Genomic DNA, 26,763 nt, shown 5'->3' with positions numbered 1-26,763 from the left:
TCATTCTCGTCTTTCACCTTAATCAAAAGGCTCTTTAGTTTCTCTTTGCTTTCTGCCATAAGGGTGGTGCCATTTCCATTTCTGAGGTTGTTGATATTTCTCCCGGCAATCTTGATTCCAGCTTGTGCTTCATCCAGTTTGGCATTTCTCTGGTGTACTCTGGCATGGTGTACTCTGCATATAAGTTAAATAAGCAGGGTGACAATATACAGCCTTCACGTACTTTCCCAATTTGGAACCAGTCCGTTGTTCCATGTCTGGTTCTGTTGCTTCTTGACCTGCATACTTTGTCACCTGCATACAACCTCAGTTTTTAAAAAATTTTCATGTCTTTTGTTTACTTCCCAATATTTCCAGCAATACAGAATTTACAACTGTTATTCTGTGTACTAGACCAAATTATGATCATTTTCACTGTTGGTTTATATGTCCATAATAATCATACATATTATCATATGTAACAATCATAAAATTCTTTATTTTACTTATACTATTAGAAAGTTCAAGACAAATTAGACAGTCTAAGTATTTGGTATCCAAGATTTTTTGACAGTAATGTTCTCTACTTACAAAGAAGGTTATTTCCTTTGCATTTTATATATTTAATACATATATTCAGAAGTATTTAATATTTCTTGCTTTTAGAATTCAGATTCTTTATAGGAAACAAGAAAACATTAAAGGTGAATTCTCGCAGTAACCTTCTGTTTTTCTATTTGGGTTTTTTCAGTGAAGTTAAAATATGCAACCTGAAGTTCCAGCAGCATCAGAATTGCATTTTTAGAGTCATAGTCCTTTGATAGTCAGGCATGCACATAACTCTCTATGATTTCAGTAGAGTTTTGTATATATTTTCAAAGGCAGAGATTAGGCTAAGTGTTTAACTTCAATTAATTTAATCCATAGGAAAGGAGAGATTATATGAGGAGAAATGTGCAGACCCTAATTGACTATATCAGCAGTTGAACAGTCCACACAGGTACACTTAGTTCATAATTGAACTCAAAGTAGAGTTCACGGAAGTCCCCAAACTGTAGGGGAGCGGAAGGCAGTTTCTCTATATTACCCAGCTTGCTAGCCCTTGAGCCTGGAGCAATGTTCCATTCTTAGAAGGGAATCAATTTTTGTTGAATTGAATTGACTTTAGTCCAAGTTTCATCCATCACAGAAACTCTTCTAGAGCATTTACTTAATCTAGCAGTGACCAGGGGTCCTGGGTAAGATTTTGCGTGAGTGATGAGTTGTCCTCATTTTAATTCAGTAAGGATCTAAGTGTTGAAATGGACACACGGTTTATACACAACTTCAGAGTTTAGTTTTTTTGTTTGCTTTTAGCCTTAGAAGTGGCCGAATTTCATCTAGTTTAATGCTCCTCATCACTACATAGAAATCTGCCCATTTTATATTAGAAGCCCTCTGGGACCATATTTTAAACATCTAAGGTCTTCTGTGGGGATCTTGCCTTTTGACTGGTAGAGCATTTAAAAGCTTCCTTCTCGTCTTCCTATTTCAAATATTCTTTTAGAATTCCTTCCCCTACATCATTCTTCTGGTGTCATTCAAACTGCTAGCACACACATCTTAAAAAAAATCATTATGTTTGGGGCAATCTACTTGCTGTCATCTCTTTAGAAAATCTTTAAAAGGGATTCTAGTTTCAGTTCAATAATCATAACTGAATTCTAATAACTAATGGTTTAGGAACAACATGCTACTGCTGCTGCTGCTAAGTCGCTTCAGTCGTGTCCGACTCTGTGCGACCCCATAGATGGCAGCCCACCAGGCTCTGCCGTCCCTGAGATTCTCCAGGCAAGAACAGTGGAGTAGGTTGCCATTTCCTTCTCCAATTCATGAAAGTGAAAAGTGGAAGTAAAGTCGCTCAGTTGTGTCCAACTCTCAGCGACCCCATGGACTGCAGCCTACCAGGCTCTTCCGTCCATGGGATTTTCCAGGCAAGAGTACTGGAGTGGGTTGCCATTGCCTTCTCCAAGGAACAACATATAGACCTTCAAATGAATGCTTTATAATCCACAGAGTAGCTTTAGAGCATACATAGCATGATCCAGTAAATTTTGTGACGTGAGTAGATCTAATTCAAATGTCAAAATTCATAGTCTTATAGAAAGTTTGGGTCTCCCTGATTGCTCAGTTGGTAAAGAATCACCTGCAATGCAGGAGACCCCAGTTCAGTTCCTGGGTTGTGAAGATCTGCTGGAGAAGAGATAGGCTACCCATTCCAGTATTCTTGGGCATAGAAAGTTTATTTATTTATTTATTTATTGTGCTATAAATACCTCAGGGCAACTTCACATCTTTCCCCAAACTACAGAGTTCTTCTCTTGGTTTCTCTTATGTTGGAAGCATATGCTTGATAATGAGGATCTCAAGAGTGAAGAGGAAAGGTGAAAAGTTGTCTGCTGGGTCAAACTCTTCTGAGCAGGGCATTCTTAATTCTTAATATTCTTTTGGTTGGGTGTACAGACCTCTGGGAAAGAATCTCAGATGGGGAAGATGGTTTTATCATTCCCAAGTTAGACAGTTTGGTTGGGGAAATAAGTTTTTTTTTTTTTCTGAGTAAACTTCACAAAATATCATGAAATCACAATGCATTGTACATTTATTCATAAGCCCTTTTTAAGTTTTTCCACAAATGAAAACATTTCCTTACATTGAAACATGAATGGTAATTTAAATCTGGTTTCATGGATAACTCATCTTCAGCCATTTTTTTCCTCAACCTCACCTACTTATTAAATTTAAAGGCAGTGAGAGGGAACTGTACTGTTTCAGTGCTGACCTTTTCCCTCCCTGCATATTATGAAGTTAGCGCTGCTCTCATTTGGGAACCATGCATATACAGGAAGGGAAAAATATCAAGGTAGTACCTCCAAAGTTGATGTGACTAGTGTTTGTTAAATTATATCAAACTTTGGAAAAATACTACTGTACATTTGAAAAAAATAATGTGTTATATTTCCCCCACCAAGGAACAGTTTGATGAGAACAAGGTACTTAATTTCAAGAAAAGCATTAATGTATGCAGTACAACTAATTTTATTCTCTAAGGCAAAATACTATTTTTTATGCCACTTCTGTAAGAGCCACACCTTGTAATTTTGGAAGGATGCTGGTAGTAGGCTGATTTAGGGTTGAAGTTTGGTAAATAATATTTCTGACTTATTTCCATTGTGATTTTAAGGAAATTTTCAGTGGGAAAAATCCTATAGGGTTAAAACAGATTTTTGACGAGTGGGTTTATCAAGAATTTAACATTTAAAGGTGGTACTTTTAGGAATGATTGAGTTTTATGATGAAAATATAAAATCTAATGGAAAATCTGATGGTATTTATGGTAGATGTAGGCAGACAGGGGTAACTGGAATGTTGATATTATCCCATTGTAAAGTGTAAGACTACAGAGTTAAATACATCACACACAAAAAAGGTATATTAAATCCCTTTAAAAATTAAAAAAATTACTCTAAATCTTAAGCTACTTATTGCTAAGAAGTATAACATAACTATTCTGAAATTATTTTTATTATTATTAATTGTTTTTCCCCTGGACATTGGGTAACAGAAGACAAAGGAAATCGAGGTAAATTAGGCACATGGAAAATAAAAAGCATGTAGTCATTTTTCTTACATTGTAACATATTTTGCACTGAGTAAATAAAAATAAACGTAAATTTGAAATAGCAAGCATGCTTGACACTAACCAATTCTTCACACTATTGTAAAACTGTAAATGTAATATCATTAACTAAGAACTTAGTAATGTTTGATGCACATAGAATAAGTGTAAAATATGTAATGAAATATTTTTAAATTGGTATCTATTTTGATTAACATAGACGTGTACTCTATCAAAGCACTTTGTAAGTGCAGCAGATATTATCATTATAATGTATAGCTATTGTCTTTAATGATTAAATAGTATAGCCTAATTTAAAAAACCTAAACATTTGGCTAAGCAATCATTTCTTCTATTTTTAAATTAACAACTTTTCTGCTTTATTGCTTTTCCTGAAAGGTTTTTATTTAAAAATTAATGCTAAAAGAAAGCCAATTTTTAAAAAGAATTTCTTTTTATTCCCATTAAACTTTTTTTAACTTTGTAAATTATCTTTCCTTTAGTTTTTAGTGAGTTTTGTTGAATAATAACGTAAGTAGCAGCAGAAATATATGAGATCTTATTGTATGATGTGCAGCTATATGACAGATAACTGCTTGCTTAGTCTTTAGAATTTTGAAGGTAACTATTTAATAAACCACTGTTCGTATTCATAAAATAAAATGTTTCCTCCCCAACATGCAAAATTTAAAAAACACACATAAATAACCATTATCATTAGTTCACAAACATATGCTACGGACCATCTACTCTATATTATTTTATAGCTTTTCCAATGTAGTTTAGCTAACATTTTAGAAATATGTATTATTTCTAAATTCATATGCCTGTTTAAACTTCATTATCTCAAATGATACTGACAGAATGTCATGAAACAGTATCATAATATACATATAGACATTATTTTGATGCAATAAACATGTGATTTTTAAGACTTTCTTAATAAACACACATGTTTATTCTTTGCTAAAACATGTTTCTGCAAGTGCCATACCTATATTTTGCAGGTTTTTACTTACCTGATTGTGACAGTCTTGCTGAAAACTTCCTTTGCTTTGAAAGCTCCTTTTAGTTAGGAATGAAAGCCCTAACTCACTAAAGCCATGATTTTTCCTTCTAGGAAACCCCCTCCTTCATCAAATCAATAAACTGTAAAACATGGGTTTGGCACTGAAACATGCATTTTTATATTTTTGCTCCTTACTAACCAGATAACACATGAGATGCAATGCAACTTCCACAAAATAAATCTTACATTATTGGTATCTCTGAGCATGAAGCTATGTGACCTATATTAGATTTGTAGATGCTGCTGGTGTGGCAATTGCATCTTATGTGGGATGTATCTGGTGTTTTATTATTTGTTTTAGAGTGTCATTTCAATGTAATGTGCTGTTCTTTGTGTCTTTGTTGTCTCTTTTTTTTCTTTGTCCCCCCAACAGCATTTTGTCCCGCACAGGGAAGAAGGAAAACCAAGATGCCTCCAATTTGACAGTGCCCATGACCATGTGTCTTTTTCCTGTGCCATTCCCACTCACCCCATCTCTAAGACCGCAGGTCAGTTCCATCAACCCTACTGTTACTCGCTCCCTCCTTTACAGCGTCCTGCGAGATGCACCCTCTGAACGTGGCCTGCAAAGTCGTGATGCTCACTTGTCAGACTACCCTTCTTTGGACTATCAAGGCCTCTACGTGACTTTGGTGACTCTCCTGGATCTAGTTCCTTTACTACAGCATGGCCAACATGGTGAGCATTTAATCAAAACTTTTGAAAATATACATGTATGCTTATGGATACTGGAGACCCTTGCTGTTACTATAGTACATTTCCTGAAAGGTCTTTGTGTGACTAAAGCCTTTCTTACACTGAAACATAATTATAGCTTCTATCATTTGTTCTATCATTTTTTGCTGCTTTATGGGCAGAGGGATGTTATCCAAGTGGGTCTACATTGGGGGCAATGGGCTTGAGAAAGGAGGAAAACTATAAAAGGAACTTTCTTATTCACCCCGATCTGCTTATCAAGGAGACTGGTTGAAATTATGGTTTGGGGGTTGTTTTAAAAACTAGTCCACCCCCAGAAAAATGTAAGAGGTGGAGCTTGAAGGACACGTCAAGTCTACTAATGAATTCTGTAATTTTGGGGAGCAAATCACAGAATCTCCCTGGGACTCATTTTTCCTATCTCCTAACCCAAGAGGCTAGATAAGAAGAAATCTCTAGGAACTTTTCCAAATTTAGCTATCAGTGGTTTTTAGGAAATGTTGACCACATGGTACAGTGTATAGTGGTGCTATATGCTGTGTATAGTATATGCATGCTATGTATGGTGTATATTATACATGTATTAGTGATGCTTTATGACAGAAGCCCAAGAGCATGCTTCTTTGCTTAACTCTTTCCCTTTCTGCAGTCTTTAGTCAATTTCATTGGCTTGCATGCTTCCCGGATTCTTCTAACCCATAAACAAGAGCTCAGTAATATCTACTGCTTAAGTATTAAATATAGTAAGTCCTCTGCATATGAATGAGTTATGTTCTAAGAGCACATTTGTGAGTCCAGTGTGTTCATAAGTCCAACAGAGTTAACCTAGGTACCCAGCTAACACAATCATAGCTATATATTCACATAAATAATACATAAAAAACACACAGATATAAAGAGAGCATTTTAAATCTTATTAAACAGTACCTTGAAAAGTACAGTAGTACAGTACCACAGCTGCCATGCAGGGGCACGTTCGCATATTTGAAAATTTGTAACGTGAAAGTTTGTGTGTAGGGGACTTACTATATTATATGTGGGAGCAAAAAAGGTGGGGTTTTTTTTGCAGCAAATGAGCTTTTAATACGTCAGTTGTCTTAACTTTAAAAGCACTGATAATTTGGTCCATGGAGGTATGATAACCAAAGTTTCACTGCACAAAAAGTTGAAATTTGGGAAATGGGTTGTTGGTGGTGGGGGTTATTTTGTCTTTTAGTTATGGCTAATTCTCCGAGAATGCTCCATGGTTTGTTTAGTAAGATGTGTCCTTAAACAAACATTTAAAGTCTGCTTTTAAAAAAATGGTGAAATAATGATTATTAATTTTTTATATTTGTGATTCTGTATTACAGTGAATATAAAAAAAATGTAGAAACTTGTGAGTTTGTTTATTGTACAATTTTGCTGCCGTTTTAAGCCTAGTCACTTTTGTTGTGATCCTATCCCAGTTGAGAACTTAAAGGTGATGTCTCTCTGAATATAATATTGCTGGAGCTTACTGTGGTGATGAACTTGTCAGTGCTTTTCCTTTGTGACTGCCTGTCTGACCCTGGGATGGGCTACTTGTTAGGGCTCCTTGATTAAGATAAAAGCATTCTGTTTGGTATCTTACAGCCCATCTAACTGCAATTCACGTGTGAATTGTGACAATTTCAGGGAAGATGATTTATATTTTTACTCTTATATGCACAGCTATTTTGTGACCTCTTTCCTATTATCTATGGGCTGTGTTCTTATTCTGCATAACAGACCTTAGAAGGTAGGAAAAACTCACTAGACTATCCCTTAGAGGTTCATAAAACAGTACAAAGCTGCTTTGGTCCATTTGAACAACATCAGAATTTCCAAGGAAGCTGGAAGCAGAAAATTCTGGCTCCCGAGCTGAAACTTTTGGACAAGAATGACTGAGGGGTGGGTCCTGAGGATCTGAATTTTTAAGTGGCTCTCTGGGTGACTTTTCTATGCTCTGAGTTGCAGAACCCTTGCCTTGAGGGCTGGAGGCTGTGTCCTCGCGTGGGGCAGTGTAGTGTACCCAGCAGAACTGCGTTTTTGCTGTGGCTCACCTGCTTACTCTCACGTGATCTTGGTCAAACACTTCCATTTTCAGGCCTCAGCCTCCTCATATGAAAATTACTCCGGGGAGCTTCAGGCTCCTTTCCGCGCCTGTACCTAGGCTAAAATGCAGCTGAGGTGTCTATGGTGCACAGCCGCAATCAGTTCTTAGTAAAACACTTGTGAATTTTCTCTTTCATCGGACTGAGCCCAAGGTCGACTGACCCTCACCTCCCAGTGTGCCGTGTGTCTCTCTGCTGTCAGTCGAGGGGGCAAATTAATGATAATCAGAAATAACATCAAAATAGCAATCAAAATAGCACTAAGAAGCTCAATCTGCTACCAGGCAAACAAATCTAATCATTTCTTTTATAAAGGATACGAAAATGAGCAAAGTTTTCATTGTCAAGACTTGGCTGATGACGTGAGATGCAGAAATCTGAAAATATATACTCATATACCCAGTGTGATGTGGTTTGGTCTACTTGCGTTCTAAAGCTAAATAGTTATGATTTTTGAATGTCTATTTTTACTCCTTGTGCAGGTAATAATAGTAACAATATTCATATTCATAGTAATGGCTGATACTTGTGGAGCACAAATTGTGTGCTGTTAGGTACTTTATGTTTTGTTCATTTAAACCTCCTAACAATCCTAATGAAGTGAGGTAGGTATTGTTCCTATCGCTTACAAATGTTGATGGAAACATTACTACTAGGGGGCACGTCCTTCTGTGATATTTGATAACTAAATGCACAGGGTCGTGCAGTATTAGTTTACAGCTTCCTTTCGTTGGTGTATGCTGAATCTGCCACTGTGCTGGAAGATGCCAATTACCTCATTGCCTGAGACTTCATATGTAGGAAGATTGTTCAGTTGATGGAGCAGAAATAGCCTGCTTTTATTTCCAGCCTTGCCCTTGAGTTTTCTGAAACTTCCCATGAGAAAATAATTTAACATCTTTGTGCCACAGTTATCTTGCATAAAATGTAATGGAGGTAAGAATGCTGGAGGGATCAGGATTCGTTATCACATGAAAGTGCTTTTGACTTATGAAATCAGGGAGTAATATGTCTGAAGATGGATAAAGTGTTGAGGAAAAGCTCATGTCATAGATACGGGTGACCTTTGAATAACTCAAGGAGTTAGAGGCACTGACCACCTTCCCTCGCCCTTACCCCACAAACAGTAAAAAATCAGAAATTTCTGCTGCTGTCTCTGCCTCAAAAACAAAGGATTTGATAAATGACTCACCCAAGGGCAGGGAGCTGAAACCATTTGGATAGAATCAAGACTCAAATCCTAGTTTTTTGGGTTCCATTTGTTGTGCTCTCTAATTGACCACAAACTTCCTCCTACGCTTAAAGATGTGTAAAATGAAGATGAAAAAATAGTCAAAAGTGTTAGTTGCTCAGTTGTGTCTGACTCTTTGCGACCCCATGGAACTGTAGCCCTCCAGGCTCCTCTGTTCATGGAATTCTCTAGGCGAGAATACTGGAGTCGGTATCCATTCCCTCCTCCAGGGGATCTTCCCAACCCAGGGTTTGAACCCAAGTCTCCTACATTGCAGGTGGATTCTTTACCGTATGAGCTACAGATACTATAATTATTGAAAAAAAAAATCCATGTACAAAAATGGACCCAACACAGTTCAAACCTGTGTTGTTCACAAGTCAACTGTATTTATACTTTTTAGTTCTATCATTCATCAAATACTGTGCAGGTGCTATACAGAACTCTTAAAAGAAGGGAGTGATAGTTGCTTGCAATTTAAACCAGTTCATAAAAGCTTAAAATATAAAGTTAGCTTTTTTGTTAAATGCAGGATATTCAATGACTGATTACTTGATTTTGTTTTATAGACCTTGGACAGTCAATCTTTTATACAACTACGTGTTTGCTACCCTTTCTCAGTGATGATATTCTGAGTACTTTGCCCTACACGATGATATCAACCTTAGCTACCTTTCCTCCGTTTCTGCACAAGGATATCATTGAATATCTTAGCACATCTTTTCTACCAATGGCTATACGTAAGTTCAGTCTTACCTAATACTAGATTATTTTTATGTGTTGTATGATGTGTGAATGGAAATTGCTTTTGCTGTTTTAGGTTTGTAGATTTTCAAGATTATAATCACTGCTGTATACATGTGCTTTGATTAAAATTCAGCCACTTAGCATGAATAGTATGGTGAACATCAAAGACATGAAAAGACAATAATACCTTAGAATTATTTTATGCACATAGTTTGATCTTACAGGATAGGAAGAAAGAAAGAGTCAAAGCACAGTCTACATTTCCTACATATAAATTAGAGTAATTTTTGCAATTTTAGAAAAAAAAATGGAGCAAAATGTTGTCTGGGACATAGAAATTCTTGTCTTTTGCATCTGAAGGCAGCAGGGTGTGCTGGGAAGAACAATGGATAGAGTCAGGGTATCCAGATATTCTGTAGTCTTACTTCTGTCCATAATCTACTCTGTGAGATGGGGCAGCTCATATAGTTAAACCTTATCTCCAGGATGATGATAGTATCAGCTTTCCCTCACAAGAGCATTGTGATGACATAGTGAGCCAAAGTTTATGAGAACACTTTGAAAAAAGCAAAAGCTTCTGACTCATGTGCCAGGTACTATTATGAACATGGATTCAATTTGAATTCTGCTTCATTCTTATAAACTTATTTCTGTGGGCTTGTTATCCAGATGTGATAACAGAGAAAAAAAAAGAAGTTGGGTTGTGATTTTTATGATCAAAATCCTTCTAAAGTATTTTTTTAAAAGAAATATGTGATTAATTAATCTATGTTTCAGTAGATAATATGAAAAGATTATGGGTTTAGGAATCAAACAGATATAGATTCAAATCACAGCTGTGCTACCAACTAGCTGTATGAGCTTAGGCAAGTCACCTAACCTTTCTGTTTGCAAAGTGAGAATAGTGATAATACTGCCTCATAAGGTTGTTGTGACAATTGAGATGACTGGAGCATTGGTAGGGTGCTGGCGTAATGCCTAGTGTTCAATAAGTGTTGGTTTACTTCTCTCCTTCTCTCAACTCTCATTCTATAATAATGCCTGTGTTGGTCACATTCAATTCCTAGAGATCAGTTTTTACTGTTTTAATGTTATGCACTTAACGATTGTATTAAAGTTGCCCCTTTGTAATAACAATTGGTAAACAAATGTATCTTTGAGCCACATTTGCTTGTTTTACACTTGAATTTAATTTTAGCTGTGGAATTGTAATTTTCATATCTTTAAAACAGAGTCTGACTTCTGCCTAAATTATATAGCTATTAAAAATGAGCAGACTGATTATACTGTTCAAGTAATAGAATATTTAATTCTGTTTTAGAATATTTAATTTAGTTCTCTTTTTTCATTCTGTGTAACTCTATTGACAAGTACTCATGGATACAGCCTTAGAGTTGTATAGTTGTATTTTTTTTTAGAAGTATGTTGACAGACTTAAGCAGAGACTTTAAAAAGAAAAGAGTAGCAGGTGGGTCTGTATCTTTCTGAGCGTAACTCACTATATCCTTCCTCCTTAGAAATAATAATTTTGGAAGAGGTACTGCATATATCAGGCCCTTGGGGCTATACTTAGGAGTGACTGAGCATGTGACAACTGGCAACTTGTTTCTTCATCCTAGATTATTAGTTTCTACTTAGTTAGCAATGTACTCTAATACATAGCCTGTAGTCACGCTGGAATCCTTACTTATTTAAATGTGTGAGCCTTGCCAACTGAGGGAAACAAAACAGTAAGTTGAGTTTATAAGATCTGTGTGAAAATTGTAATGCTTGTTAGTGAAGTAGCTTGGTATTTATTTAAAGGGTAGGGACAAATCATTTCTGTCTCTGGGACCCTATTTTTCTTTAACTGTGAAGGAGAGGTTTAGAAAAAATGTTCCATCTCTAAGGTTATTTCTAGCTTAATTATTCTAGGTTAAATAACATCAATCTTTATTTATGTAACAGGCACACATTCCTTCAATGCAATCGCGGATCGGGTTCATTTATTTGGTTGCTCTGGTTTTAGTCTCTTAGTTTTGACTGGTTCATTTCTTGTCACCATTCCTGAGATTCAACAGTAGCCAATCTTTGTCATCTTTCAATCTTTGAGAATAAGTTGTGGTACTTACCTTTAAAGCCAAATTCTGTTAAATGATTCAGGTGTTTCTTTTGTCCTTATTTTTTCCCAGAGTAGATAAAAAGGACACAGACCCAAAGATGGAGGGAATTTGGCTCCAGATTAATCATGTCAAACTGAATCGATGTGAGAATGTGTGTCTGTTGCTTGCACCCATGTTGGTTTTATTTTGGGAAGTTGTTTCCGTGTTCAAAATTTCTGACCAGAACTAGAGGGGAGAATTTAATTTCTATGGGAATATTTTTATTTAAGGCCTGAGATAAAGGGCATTGCATTTTCTGAGTACTTGATAAAGTCTTTAAGACAAAAAAGCTTTAACCTCTTTGGTACGGTATTTGCAAGGTCAAATGTAATACATGGACAGTTTTTCAGGTGTTAAATGATGATATCGTTAAGGACTTAGGAGATGAAACCCTGAACTCTCAAGTAGACCTAATGAGGTATTGCAGCTCTTTCAGTTGAAAAGCCCTATATGTATATCAGTTAAATCTATTATGCCATTTTTGTCAATAAACCAAGTACTGTGCTTTTATTTTAAATAACTCCTTTGAGGTGCTGCAAAGCAAAGTGTAATTTATTATAAAAATTTCTTTGACATAACCTTTTTTTTTGTTAATGCCTTGTATATATATTAAGAAATATATTGGTAAATATATATCTTATATACACATTTGTATATATTGTATATACATTTATATACTATATATATATTAAGATACACTTATTTTTATTTTATATATATTAAGATTATATATATATTAAGATATATATATCTTATATATGTATTAAGATACACTTGTTTTTATTTCATATGTGTGCAATAGGCTTTGTGTAATATACATATATATAAATATAAAGGAATTATTAAGAATTGAGAAAGTTATTTGCATTTCACTATGGAAATCTTTCTTTTTCCACGAAGGTTCTGTGATTGTGCACCAAACTGAAGTTTGGATGTTGGCAGAAAAGGGAAAGAGGTCCCAAATGAACATTATTTGATGTAGCATACGTTATTTTAAAGCGAATAATAAAGCTGAACAATTAAATCTGTGAAAGATCCTTCTAGTGGTATCTTGGTATCCTGAACTGTAGTCTCATCTAGTTTCTTTTCCAACTTTAATTTCTTCAAAAGTCACTTACCCTTAGATAACAAAGGTTCATTTAGATCTTTGCATGGAATTAAAAGCAATTGTATGATTTAATTGAATATTTGCTTCTAAGCCTTTGGCCCTGTATCATTTTTTTGTTCTACTGCTACTACACAGGATGCATGTTATGTTCTATGGTCTTCCAAACACTAATAAGGAAATATAACGGAAAAAAACACAGTAAAATACCAATGTAAGACATTAATGAATTTAAGTAGTATTTTATATATAAAATGTTTTATTAGCTAATGACTGTTTTTGTAAGGTAGATATTACTGTACTTTTTTGTTGTTCAGTCACTATATCATGTCCCACTCTCTGTGACCCCATGGACTGCAGCATGCCAGGCTTCCCTGTCCTCTACTATCTTCCAGAATTTGCTCAAACTCATGTCCTTTGAGTTGGTGATGCTATCTAACCATCTCATTTTCTGTCTCCCTTCTCCTTTTGCCTTCAGTCTTTCCCAGCCTCAAGGTCTTTTCTAGTGAGTTGGCTCTTCACATCAGGTGGCCAAAGTATTGGAGTTTCAGCTTTAGCATCAGTCCTTCCAATGAATATTCAGGGTTGATTTCCTTCAGGATTGACTGGTTTGATCTCCATGCAATTCAAGGGACTCTCAAGAGTCTTCTCCAACCAAAATTCAAAAGCATCAATTCTATATAATAGTATACTTTAGAAGCTTTAATATTGAATTATGAGAAATATTTTGGAATAGGAATCCAGAAGCACTGAATTGTAGTCCTTTGGTTGTTGGCAGATCTCACAATCATATCTAACTTTAGTTTCTTTAGCTGTAAATTTGTGAATAATCATAACTTTCCTTGTCTACATCACAGTGTTTGTTGTGAAGGCCTTGGCATAACATATAATGGTCTTTGAATGTTGTCTGATGTTATAGCAGTTTATAACAGACCAAAACACACAGTCAAATGACAGACATGTCAAATCTCATTGCCACCCTTTCCAATATTCTGCTCAAAATTACATGGTGACCTGAAATTTCATCATTTTAAATATTGCTTGAAATAAGGGGCCATCTGCTGGGGCTTGGGAATTTTTCCCAAGAGTGTGTCATATAATAACAGTCACTGTTATACCAGGTTTTGATCTCATAGAACCTGACAGAACACCTCTTCAGTGTTGATGGATAATACTGTCTCTATGACTTTTTATTTGTCTACCAATCTTTGCATATATTTTAATGCTGCATCGACTTCAGGGTCACGGTATCTTTGTTGAACCGATATGACTTGACAGCACGGGTATCTTATACTCAAACCCTGTCTCGTGGAGCACAGTTACCTCTTCTTACACTAACAGAGGCCACTTGCTAATCCGGGCAGCACAGGAAATGGTTCTGTCATATAGCAGAACTGGCATCAGAATGTTTTTTTCCTTCCCAGGTGATTCCCTTCCCTGTACCCCTTAAAAAGGTAGACAGCATCCAATAACTTCTAAGCTGGTCTCCCAGCCTCTACGCTTAGCCGTCCCAGAGCCTGCTCTCCACCAAAACGCCAGAGCTATCCTCCAAACATGGAAATCAAATTATGTCATTTCCTTCTTGAAAACAGCTAGTAGCTTCACATCACTCCAGCAAATCAGATTCAGCACCTCTGCCTTGCTATCTGGCACCAGCTTATCTTACTACTTCATCCCTTGCCTCTGCTAGCGTTCACTCTGCTGGGCTCATATTGGCCTTGCTGCAGTTTCATAAAGGCACTAGGTTTTGCTTTTGCTCCAGGCTTTTTTCCTCTGTCTCACAAGCCCTTCTTGCAGATGGTCACATGATTTGCTTGCTCACTCCCTTCAAGTCTCAGCTCCAGTATTACGGCTTCCCAGAGGCCCTTCTTTATCTTCTAGCTCAAACAGGACCTTCCATCATTTTCTACCTATTCCCTTGCCCTGCTTTGTATTTCTTCACAGGTATTTGTTTCCTCTAGAATAACAACAGAACTGTCTGCAGTCATGGAAAGGTTATATAAAATTCTGTGCTATTCAATAGACTAGCCACTAGCCACATGTGGGAACTGAGCACTTGAAATGAGACAGAGGAACTGAATTTTTAATTTAGCCTACTTTCTAAGATTTATTTTTTGTTTATGGCTGTGCTGGGTCTTTGTTGCTGCATGTGGGGCTTCTCTAGTTGCAAAGAGCGGGGGCTACTCTTCTCTGTGGTGCGCTGGCTTCTCTTATTGCAGGGCAAGGGCCCAGTAGTTATGGCTTGTGGACTCCAGAGCACAGGCTCAGTTGTTGTGGCTCATGGGCTTAGTTGCTCCACGGCATGTGGAATCTTCCTGGACCAGGGATTAAACCCATGTCCGCTGCGTTGGCAGGTAGATTCTTACCACTATGCCTACTTTTAATTAGTTTTAATTAAACCACATGTGGCTACTATATTGTACAGCACAATTCTAGCATTTAGGCTTCATAAAGACAAAGACTTGCCTATCTTATACACAGCTGTGTCCCAGCGTCTAGAATAATGTCTCGTATGTAGGAGAAACTGAAACAATACTGTGTGACTGAGTAAGTAGGAGAAACTGAAACAATACTGTGTGACTGAGTAAGTGACTAAAGCATTAGTTATGAAGTCAAGTGACTTAGGCCGAAGTCCTAATAATTAGGTTGTTATTCTTGTGCAAAATTTGATTTCTCTTTTATAAAATGGCTTTCCGCTATACTTTTTTTTTTTGCTGAGAATTATATAAAAGCTATTTCTGATAGTGTACTATTTCTGATAGTGGACTAGGAATTATAAAATGCAGGAACAGATTAAGAAATTGTTGTTGTTCATAGAAGGACGGGATGATATAATAATTGTTTTGGTAGTGCTAAGAGGATCAGGTCTTAAGAGGAATAGGTCTTAAGACTTAATTGTATTTTCTGAGCACAATATTGCATGTAAAATTTCCTTATTTTGATTAATTCTCTGGTTCCTTCCATTGTATGTAGCTTTGACCTTATACATCCTCATGAGGACAAGCTGCATGTCTGTTTGCGTCATGCCTTTTTAACAAGATTCAATAAATGATGTGCGCCTCTGCATGTTTATTAAATTGGAATTGTGGTGACTTTGTTCAGTCCATTAGAAGACTAAGAAATTGCAAGGCACAGTCTGTTTAAAGAAGTGCTGGAGTCAGTTTCGGAGGGCTTGAGTCAGGGGAACACTCTTGGCTTTGATGCTGACCTTTCTTGAGGGAGAGCATGGATTTCTAGGGGTTAGGAGGGACATCCAAAAGTCACCAAGCCATTTGGACTGTTCTCCAAATGAACTTCACCTAAATCATCCGAGATATTTGGGCATCTCTCCCACTGTGCCTCTGGGCACAGTGATTCTCAGCTTCCCTTAATAGTTTTCATTTTTAAGAAACACTTCTAATTTAAGTTTGAAATGAATTTAAACAAAGATGAAACACTTGTCCCCAAAGGAATGGATATAGTATACATATAATTATTTTTCCTTGCCTATGTTGAAAGCTACACTTTCTTTTGCTTTTCTCCCCTTTAACCAAAGAACCCAAGGGTGTGCAATTATTCCTCCCACTTCTGGACACCTTATTAAATATTTTCTTTCTTTTTTTCCCAAGTTTTATTTATTTAAAATTTTTGGCTGCACACTGCGACATATGGTATCTTAGTTCCCCAACCAAGGAATGAACCTGGATCCCCTGCATTGGAAGGCAGAGTCTTAACCACTGAACTGCCCTGGAAGTATTTCCTTTCCTATTCTCATCCCTCTAGTAGCACTTCTCAAATGTAGCTCCAAGGTCCACTTGGTCAGAATCATTTGATGTGTTTATTAAACACAGCTTTCCTGCTTCCCAACTGAGTTAGACTCTCTAGATATGGGTCCCCTGAAGCTGAATTTGAACAAGTATTAGTATCAGCCGTTCAGTCATGTCGAACTCTTTGTGACCCTATGGACTATAGCCCTCCAGACTCCTCTGTCCATGGGATTCTCCAGGCAAGAATACTGGAGTGGGTTGTCATGCCCTCCTCCAGGGGATCTTCCCCCAGGGATTGAACCTGAGTCTCCTGCATTGCAGGCAGATTCTTTACCGTCTGAGCAGGGAAGCCCAATTTGAACAAGCTTCTTGGCTAAAGTCTGAATTTGGCTCAAAGATTTTTTTTCCTTGATTAATCATACTTAGTTCATCAACTTTAACATCTAAGAGCAGTGAACTGATCTTCGTATCTTTGTATAACAAAGAGTCGGACATGACTGAGCAACTGAACTGAACTGAACTGAATACTTATTTATATTGCATAACCAAGCTAATTTTTGTTCCTGATTATCACTGGCTTGGTGGGTCAGCAGCATCCCAGAAGTAAGTGATTAATAAAAACCAACTCAGGTAAATGGGACTTAATTATAGATCCATTTTATTTGTCTGTGTATTTCTGTAAAGCTATTGTAATGGTCACAGTGTCCACTGTGGTGCTCACTTTTTAAATGTAAAATAAAAAAGAATCATGTTAAATTTTTTTTGTCTTCTTTATTATATGATAAACCTCTTTTAGTGCTTTAATACTTCTTTTATACGTGTGTTTTATTATGTTACTTTATTCTTTTCGGCTGTGAGATATTATTCCAACACATTGCACTTTAATGTTTTAAAGTAAGACAGATTTTAGGGCCATCTGCTTTTTTCTTGTTGTCTGTGTTGGTGGTCTTCTGCAGTATGTGTTGGAAATGGAGAGTTGACTTTATGAGGGTGTTTATTCACTATCTACTGTTCTGTTTGTGCTTTCCTGACAATTTGCCACAGGAGCCCAACTACAAGGCAAGGTTTCTGCTATTTCTGCGATTATCCCAGGAAAGGAATTCTATTTTCTATTTGAGTCCTTGTAAAGTTTCTCTATTGTGGGCCCTCTTTGTTACTGTGTTTAGAATAATGAAGTACACTGGAGACAACATGTTACCTTGAATGACCTCCGAAAGAGCTAGTTCTGGATGCTTCTAGAGGTTACCTGATACACTCATTAAAAAAGAGAGATTTGAAACAGTGTTGGATGTCTTTGTAAACAGGCCACTTAAAGATGTCTTAAAAGCAATATGTAAGTGGTTATCACATGGCATTCACAATTTTACTGCTATAAGATGAATTTTGAAGAATCCAACTGACCTTGTGATTGAATACTGTGGGACAGGATAAGATGTCCAGCAACAGCATTATTCACAGATTCAAAAAGTACTTTATTTCAAATAACTCTGGTGGATATGAAAATGGTAAGCTCTGGAAAAGTGATTGTCATGGCGATTAAGCTGCTGCTGCTGAAGTTACTTGTGAAGGTTTGAATGAAATTGTTTAATGATAAGTGAGAGTTGAAAATAACTTTTAAATTAATATACTGTTTTTTATTATGCATGATTTAAAATTTGTGTTTGTTATTAAGTGAATATAGTGCCCATTATAAGTAGACTCTTTCATTTGCATCTCTTAATACATTCGAGTCGTGTTAAAAAACCTTTTATTTTTACTTTCTTATTGGGAGAAACTTCAGCATGCGTTGTATTTGGATACATGGAGGATTTTGTTTTTTCTTTCTTTTCTGCCTAGATAAAAACATATTGGAAACAGAGATCACATCTAAGTAAAATTATGACGTAGCTCTTACATTACACTCTGGCACTAGCCCTGCTCCTTGAAGATTCTCACTAAACATGACTGTGATAAAGACGATGGTAGTGTTTGTGTGCCAGAACAGATGTTGTGATTTTATTTATGTAAAACTTCTATTGATTTTTTTCAAGTTTCTTTTCAGCTCTCTTGCCCTGTGCAAAGTAGCAACAAAATATATAAATAAATATAAATATACAAATATATATACATATATAAATTATGTCTAATCAAAATAATTTTGGTTTTAGTGGGTTCCTCAAGGAGAGAAGGCGTTCCTGCCCATGTTAATCTCTCTGCATCATCCATGCTAATGATTGCAATGCAGTACACATCCAACCCAGGTAAGTGGAAATTTGGATGGATTTATTAATTCCAAGACCCATAATTGAATAAGGTATCAAATAGGCAAACTAGAAATTCTTAGGAGATTTTCTTTTGGTGAATAGACAACTGGAGTTGTGTTAGAAAACAGATTTAAAAATTGAAATAAGTTTTACTTGCCTCTGGATGTTAGTAGTAATCCTGTTGGCTAGTGATAGTTTTAGAATATTTGAGAACAGTTTTAGAACACTGACTTGGCTTGAATATAAGTATATAGAAATAATTCAGTTATCGAAATAAAAATAAAATAATAATAATAATAATAAAAACAGTCACCTGCAATTCTAACAACTAAAGACCACTGTGAATATTTTATGAATTTGCTACTCTAATATCACACGAATATCCTTGCACATAAATCTTTTATTATATTTGTGACTGTTTCCTTAGAGTAAGTTCATAAAAGAGGGATTAATGGGTTGAAGGGCTTGAAAAAATTTTCAATATTCCCACTAATTATGTATGAAAATACACTGTACCCTGTTATTGAGTGCTATAACATTTGTGTAGAGATGACTAGATAAAAAACAATATCTCATTTTGATTTGTGTCTCTTTGATTACTAGTAATGTTAAACAGATTTAATCTGATATACTTTGTTTGATTTCCATTTATCAGTGTCACTGCAGATGAACTTTGGGAAAGTAACCTAAAAGGGGCTGACTGTTGGAGTCACAGGCTAAGACATGATCTCAGTTTTTATTTTCATTAGGCAAGTAGACAAATTTGGTGGCCCTGTTTTTGACCTTCTGCTTAATTACAGAATGAGTAATAATTGAGTTTTTGACTCAGGATGAGGAAACCAATTTTTTTTTTCATTTAAAAATCTTAATGTTTCTTAATCTGGAATATCATCCTTCAAATATGAAATCCCTTATGATTATTATATGAGTTTAATTAAAATATATATTTGGAGGAAGTTATATCTCATATCTCTTTTTGGCTTAAAGGATCCTCATAATATCATTTATATTTATTAGAATATAATGAATCTAGTTCGTTAAAGTCTCTAGTTAGTTATCTAAGTCTCTGAGAATCTAGTTAGTTAACTAAACTCTCTACATCAGGCTTTGGTCCTAATTTCCATGTTAGGAGGCAGTTTAGCAGGTCGGGTAGAATCATGTGCTTTGAGGTTAAGGGTATGAGTTCACATCTGAGCTCAGCACAAATCGCCAGTTAGCTTAACCATGAGCAAGTTCTTTAACTTCCCTAAAACTAAGTTTTCTCATTTCTAAAATAGAAATAATTCTTCCTGCAGTAACTTCAGATGTTGTTGTGAGGATTTAATGGCTTAGGTCTGTGTGAAGTGCTTCCTCAGCATGGTGACTTGGTACATCATGAACCCTGCTCAGTAAATGGAAACATGGATCTCTACAATCCGCCATTGTCTTCTTGGAGTTGAATGTTTCATTGGGAAATCACTGCTATCAAATAGTGTTACTTCTGTTATTTCTAAATCTGTGTCTTCATCTGTTCATGGGGGGACATGTATAGCCAGCTATTCTATACTAAGAATGACATGTGGGACTGCAAGTTAATCTGGTGATGGGGGAAACGAAGAAGTGAGGTGCTGTCCACCAGGGGGCTCTCTGTGACCAAGTGAGTGCTAAGTCACTTCAGTCGTGTCCGACTCTGTGCGACCCATGGACGGCAGCCCACCAGGCTCCCCCGTCCCTGGGATTCTCAAGGCAGGAACACTGGGTAGGACCACGTGGGAAGGACATTATTATCCTTTGAACTTTTATTGGGGGAGATAGCCAGTGGAAGCTTGATCCTTGTAGCTGATTGTATGTCAGGAATAGAGCCGAGTTCTTGCTCAGGTACCAGGAATTCATTGCGTAACTCCTGTGTACATTGCTCTGTGCTCAGCACTGTGAAAACCACCCTGAAATGTAAGACATGGTGCTTGCTATGGAGCTTATGTCTAATTGGGAAGATTAGACTTATTCACATAAGTGATTAATTCACAGTGTAAAGTAGTATGTAAAAAATAACAAATAAATTCTATGGATACTGTTAATTCATCAGAGGAGAGAACTGTATGGGTTGAAATGATCAGGAAAGGCTTTGTGACACTTGATCAAAGTATGGGTCTTAAAATCGGATAGAATTTTGATTGACAGGGTAAGCGGGGCATTCTGGGAGAGGAAGCAGTTTAAATAAAGGGACTCTCTGGGTCTGCTCATGGATAGTCAGTGGCCTCCTCTGAACAAGGTTCGTGTAGCAAACACAAGGAGAAGAGCAGACCCTGTGGAAGAGAAAGTGCCCCAGAGCAGAGGACGCAGGCATGGCTCCAAGCAGTTCCCAATCTAGAGGACTGCTTATAAACTCAACAAGCAGTTACTGAGTATCTGCTAGGTGCAACCCCTCCTCTCTCTTCGTGAAGCTTATCATGTGGTGGAGGGAGAAGACATTAACCAAATAATTACACAAGCAAGTGTCCAGTTTTGATTGTGACAAGTGCTTTGAATGATGTACATTGTGCTATGATGAGACCCTATAAAAGGGGATTTTTCTTTTATTGAAGAGATTTGGGAAAGCTTTTCTGGGAGTAAAACCTTTGGTCTGAGGACTGATGGAAGAGTAGCATTAACAAGGCCTATCAGGGAGTGGAGGTTTCCAGGCAGAGGGATCTTATGTGTCAGAAGGGAAACGTGCACGCAGGTGGGACTAACAGGTCACTGTAGCTGGAGCTCAGAGTGAGGGCTGCCTGGTGTGAGACGAGACTGTAGACACCCACAGGTCAAAAGATGCAGGATGTTGTGGGCTCTGGGAGTCCTGCGCTCGTCGTAAGTCTAATGGGGAGGTACTGAAAGACTCTGAGTGTGTGTGTCCCTGGGGTTTCCTAGGTGGCTCAGTGATAAAGAATCTGCCTGCTAATGCAGGAGACGCCGGTTAAATCCCTGGGTTGCGAAGATACCCTGGAGGAGGTAATGGCAACCAACTCCAGGATTCTTGTCTGGAGAATCCCATGGGCAGAGGTGCCTGGTGGGCTACGGTCCATAGGGTCACACAAAGTCAGACATGACTGAGTGACTGAGCATGCTCGCACATATGTGTCACCCTAGCTGCAGCTTAGAATGGAATAAAAGGAGCCAGAGTGGATGCAGATTGACCCAAGAGGAGGCCATTGCATTTGTCTATACATGTAAAAGTCAGGGTTTGTTGGGGCCAAGAAAAGTGGATATATCTGAGAGCTATTCAGGAAGTAAAAATTGTTAGGGTTTGGTGACATATTGGATATCCCTGAGAAAGAAGACACTGGAAGAGAAAGGCCAGGCTTCTAAGGGAAGATTGTGAGGTCTATTTTGGACATGTTACGTTCAAAGTGTCCTTAAAATATTTGAGAGAAGATGATATACCTTGGACTAATACATTGTTATATGTCAATTATATCTCAATAACACTGGGGGAAAAACCTACACATAACCTCAGTAATAATTCTCTATGTCCTAAAAAATTGGAATTGGTCAACAGGAAATGGCAAGAGTGAACATCGACAGTTTAGGAATCAATGAACTAAAGCGGACAGGAATGGGTGAATTTAATTCAGATGGCTATTATATCTACTACTGTGGGCAAGAATCCCTTAGAAGAAATGGAATACCCCTCATTGTCAACAAAAGAGTATGAAATGCAGTATTTGGTTGCAATCTCAAAAACTACAGAATGATCTCAGTTCACTTCCAAGGAAAACCATTCAATATCACAGTATTGAAGTCTTTTCCCCAACCACTAATGCTGAAGTAGCTGAAGTTGAACGGTTCTATGAAGACTTCCAAGACTTTGTAGAACTAACACCAAAAAAAGACGTCCTTTTCATCATAGGGGACTGGAATGCAAAAGAAAGAAGTCAAGAGATAGCTGGAATAACAGGCAAGTTTGGCCTTGGAGTACAAAATGAAGCAGGGCAAAGGATAACAGAGCTTTACAAAGAGAATGCACTGGTCATAGCAAAAACCCTCTTCCAACAACACAAGAGATGACTCTACACATGTACATTACCAGATGGTCAACACCAAAATCAGATTGATTATATTCTTTGCAGCTGAAGATGGAGAAACTCTACACAGTCAGCAAAAACAAGACTGGGAGCTGACTGTGGCTCAGATCATGAACTCCTTATTGCAAAATTCAGACTTAAATTGAAGAAAATAGGGAAAGCCACTAGACCATTCAGTTCAGTTCAGTTCAGTTCAGTTGCTCAGTCGTGTCCAACTCTTTGCGACCCCATGAGCCAGGCCTCCCTGTCCATCTCTAACTCCCAGAGTTCACTCAGATTCATGTCCATCGAGTCAGTGATGTCATCCAGCCATCTCATCCTCTGTCATCCCCTTCTCCTCCTGCCCCCAATCCCTCCCAGCATCAGAGTCTTTTCCAATGAGTCAACTCTTCGCATGAGGTGGCCAAAGTACTGGAGTTTCAGCTTTAGCATCATTCCTTCCAAAGAAATCCCCGGGCTGATCTCCTTCAGAATGGACTGGTTAGATCTTCTTGTAGTCCAAGGGACTCTCAAGAGACCATTCAGGTTTGACCTAAATCAAATCCCTGATGATTATACAGTGAAAGTGACAAATAGATTCAAGGATTTAGATCTGATAGCAGAGTGCCAAAAGAACTATGGACGGAGGTTCATGACATTGTACAGGAGGTGGTGATCAAAACCATCCTCAAGAAAGAGAAATGCAAAAAGGCAAAATGGTTGTCTGAGGAGGTCTTACAAATTGTTGAGGAAAGAAGCGAAGTGAAAGGCAAAGGAGATAGGGAAAGATATACCCACTTGAATGCAGAGTTCCAGAGAATAGCAAAGAGAGATAAAAGCCTTCTTAAATGAACATTGCAAAGAAATAGAGGAAAACAATAGAATGGGGAGAGATCTCATGAAGATCTCTTCAAGAAAATTAGAGATACCAAGGGAAAATTTCATGCAAATGGGCACAATAAAGGACAGAAATGGTATGGACCGAACAGAGGCAGAAGAGATTAAGAAGAGGTGGCAAGAATACACAGAAGAACTGTGCAAGAAAGATCTTAATGACCTGGATAACTGCAGTGGTATGATCACTCACCTAGAGCCAGACATCCTGGAGTGTGAATTCAAGTGGGCCTTAGGAAGCATTACTATGAAGAAAGCGAGTGGAGGTGATGGAAATCCTTCTGAGCTATTTCAAATCCTAAAGGATGCTGGTGCTAAAGTGTTGCACTCAATATGCCAGTGAATTTGGAAACCTCAGTAGTGGCCACAGGACTGGGAAAGGTCAGTTTTCATTTCAATGCCAAAGAATGTTCAAACTACTGCACAATTGCACTCATGTCACATACCAGCAAGGTAATGCTGAAAATCCTTCAAGCTAGGCTTCAACAGTGTGTGAACTGAGAACTTCCAAATGTACAAGCTGGATTTAGGAAAGACAGAGGAGTTCATTTCAGTCACTCTGTCGTGTCTGACTCTTTGTGACCCCATGGACTACAGCACACCAGGCTTTCCTGTCCATCACCAACTCTTGGAGCTTGCATCTTTAAATTTCATTTCATGAAATTCATTAAAAATAGTTTAATTTCATGGCTGCAGTCACCATCTACAGTGGTTTTGGAGCCCAAGTCTGTCACTGTTTTCATTGTTTCCCCATCTATTTGACATGAAGTGATGGGACTGGATTCCGTGATCTTAGTTTTTTGAATGTTGAGTTTTAAGCCAGCTTTTCCACTCTCTTCTTTCACTTTCATCAAGAGCCTCTTTAGTTCCTCTTCATTTTTTGCCATAAGCATGGTGTCATCTGCATATCTGAGGTTCTTGATATTTCTCCCAGCAATCTTGATTCCAGCTTGTGCTTAATCCTGCCTGGCATTTCAGATGATGTACTCTGCATAGAAGTTAAATAAGCAGGTGACAATATACAGCCTTGACGTACTCCTTTCCCAATTTGGAACCACTCTGTTGTTCCATGTCCAGTTCTACCTGTTGCTTCTTGACCTGCATACAGGTTTCTTAGGAGGCAGGTAAGGTGGTCTGGTATTCCTGTCTTGTTAAGAATTTTCCACAGTTTGTTGTGATTCACATAGTCAAAGGCTTTAGCATCGCCAATGAAGCAGATGTTTTTCTGGAATTCTCTTGCTTTTTCTATGATCCAACGGATGTTGGCAATTTGATCTCTGGTTTCTCTGCCTTTTCTAAATCCAGCTTGTACATTTGGAAGTTCTTGGTTCACGTCTGTTGAAACCTTGCTTGGAGGATTTTGGCCATTACTTTGCTAGCATGTGAATTGAGTGCAATTGTGTGGTCGTTTGAATATTCTTTGGCACTGCCCTTCTTTGGTATTGGAATGAAAACTGACCTTTTCCAGTCTGGTGGCCACTGTTGAGTTTTCCAAACTTGCTGGCATATTGAGTGCAGAGTACATCATATGAAACGCTGCACTGGATGAAGGTGAAGCTGGAATTAAGATTGTTGGGAGAAATATCAATAACCTCAGATATGCAGATTACACCATGCTTATGGAAGAAAGTGAAGAGGAATTGAAGAACATGTTGATTAAGGTTGGAGAGGAGAGTGAAAAATCTGCCTTAAAAGTCACATTCAAAAAACTAAGATCATTGCATCCAGTCCCCTCAGTTCTTGGAAAATAGATAGGAAAAAAAATGGAAACAGTGACAGGCTTAATTTTCTTGCACTCCAAAATCACTGCAAAAGATGTTTCAAGAACAAAAGATGTTTGTTCTTGGAAGAAAGGCTATGACAAACCTAGACAGCATATTAAAAAGCAGAGACATCACTTTGTTAACAAAGGTCCATCTAGTCAAAGCTGTGGTTTTTCTAGTAGTCATGTCCAGATGTAAGAGTTGGACCATAAAGAAGGCTGAGTGCCAAAGAATTGATGCTTTTGAACTGTGGTGTTGAAGAAAACTCTTGAGAGTCCCTTGGATAGCAAGGATATCAAACCAGTCAATCCTAAAGAAAATCAATCCTGAATTCCATTGGAAGGACTGATGTTGAAGTTCCAATACTTTGGCCACCTGATGCAAAGAGCTAACTCCTTGGAAAAGACCTTGATGCTGGGAAAGATTGAGGGCAGGAGTAGAAGTGGGCAACAGAGGATGAGATGGTTGGATGGCATCACTGAGTCAATTAACATGAGTTTGAGCAAACTCCAGGATATAGTGAAGGACAGGAAAGTCTGACATGCTGCAGTCCCTGGGGTTACAATGATTCAGCCATGACTGAGCAACTGAACAACAGTGAAACACAAAAATGCAAATAAATCAGCTTCCTTCAGGAAAAAAGAGTTAATAGTAATTAAGAAGTTGTATTATGAGTCTTTAACCCAGTACAGAATTCTGGGCTAGAAGTAATGAACTTTGAGCCTTCACGTTCAATGCTATTCACCGAGTTGTATATAGATGGTAAGTCAAGTTATACAGTCATATCTTCTTTTACTATGTTTCACAGATCTTGTGTCTTTTTATGAAGTGAAGTTTTGTAGCATCTCTGCATTGTCAAATGATAGTTAGCATTTTTTAGCAATGAAATATTTTTCAATTGAGGAGTGTTCATTGTTTTTTTTTTTAAGATATAATGCTATTGCACCCTTAATAGACTATAGTATAGTGCAACTGTAACTTTTATGTGCCTGAAGAAACCAAAAAATTTTTATGATTCACATTATTGTAGTATTTAGTGTGGTCTGTAATGGAACTTGTAGTATTTCTGAGGCATTGCTGTGTATGAGTGTGACATTGCTCATGAGAGAGCATAGAATGAAAAGTGGATTTTATTTATGATCAGACCTTCAGGAACTCCAGCAGATACTGGCCCAATGGAAGAGGAGGAGCTTGCTAAGGAGACAGAGAGCTGTTTGGCTGACTAATAGAGGCTTTAAGATATAAAAATGTTTGTTGTATACTAAATAGGAAGTCTTGGAGATGGCTGCATCAGGGGTCTGAGATGCCATCTTTGGGTTTCTCTTGAATTTCTTCTCATGTTTGCAAGATATGCCACAGTG

General features: G+C 37.5%; 1 protein-coding gene across 1 annotated transcript in view; it reads left to right on the top strand.

Moving 5' to 3' along the window:
* Positions 1 to 5,076: 5,076 nt before the first annotated feature.
* The window catches only part of UNC79 (unc-79 homolog, NALCN channel complex subunit), a 220,807-nt gene continuing 199,120 nt past the window's right edge, over positions 5,077 to 26,763 (top strand). The window contains exons 1-3 of the mRNA XM_040256595.1: positions 5,077 to 5,381; positions 9,314 to 9,484; positions 18,631 to 18,723. Of these exons, the coding sequence (XP_040112529.1) occupies positions 5,135 to 5,381; positions 9,314 to 9,484; positions 18,631 to 18,723 (511 nt within the window). The 5' untranslated portion in view covers positions 5,077 to 5,134. The remainder of the gene's footprint in view (positions 5,382 to 9,313; positions 9,485 to 18,630; positions 18,724 to 26,763) is intronic.

Source organism: Oryx dammah, unplaced genomic scaffold (genome assembly GCF_014754425.2).
Source record: "Oryx dammah isolate SB20612 unplaced genomic scaffold, SCBI_Odam_1.1 HiC_scaffold_16, whole genome shotgun sequence".
Lineage (NCBI taxonomy): Eukaryota > Metazoa > Chordata > Mammalia > Artiodactyla > Bovidae > Oryx > Oryx dammah.
This window is presented reverse-complemented; position numbering and strand designations above follow the sequence as displayed.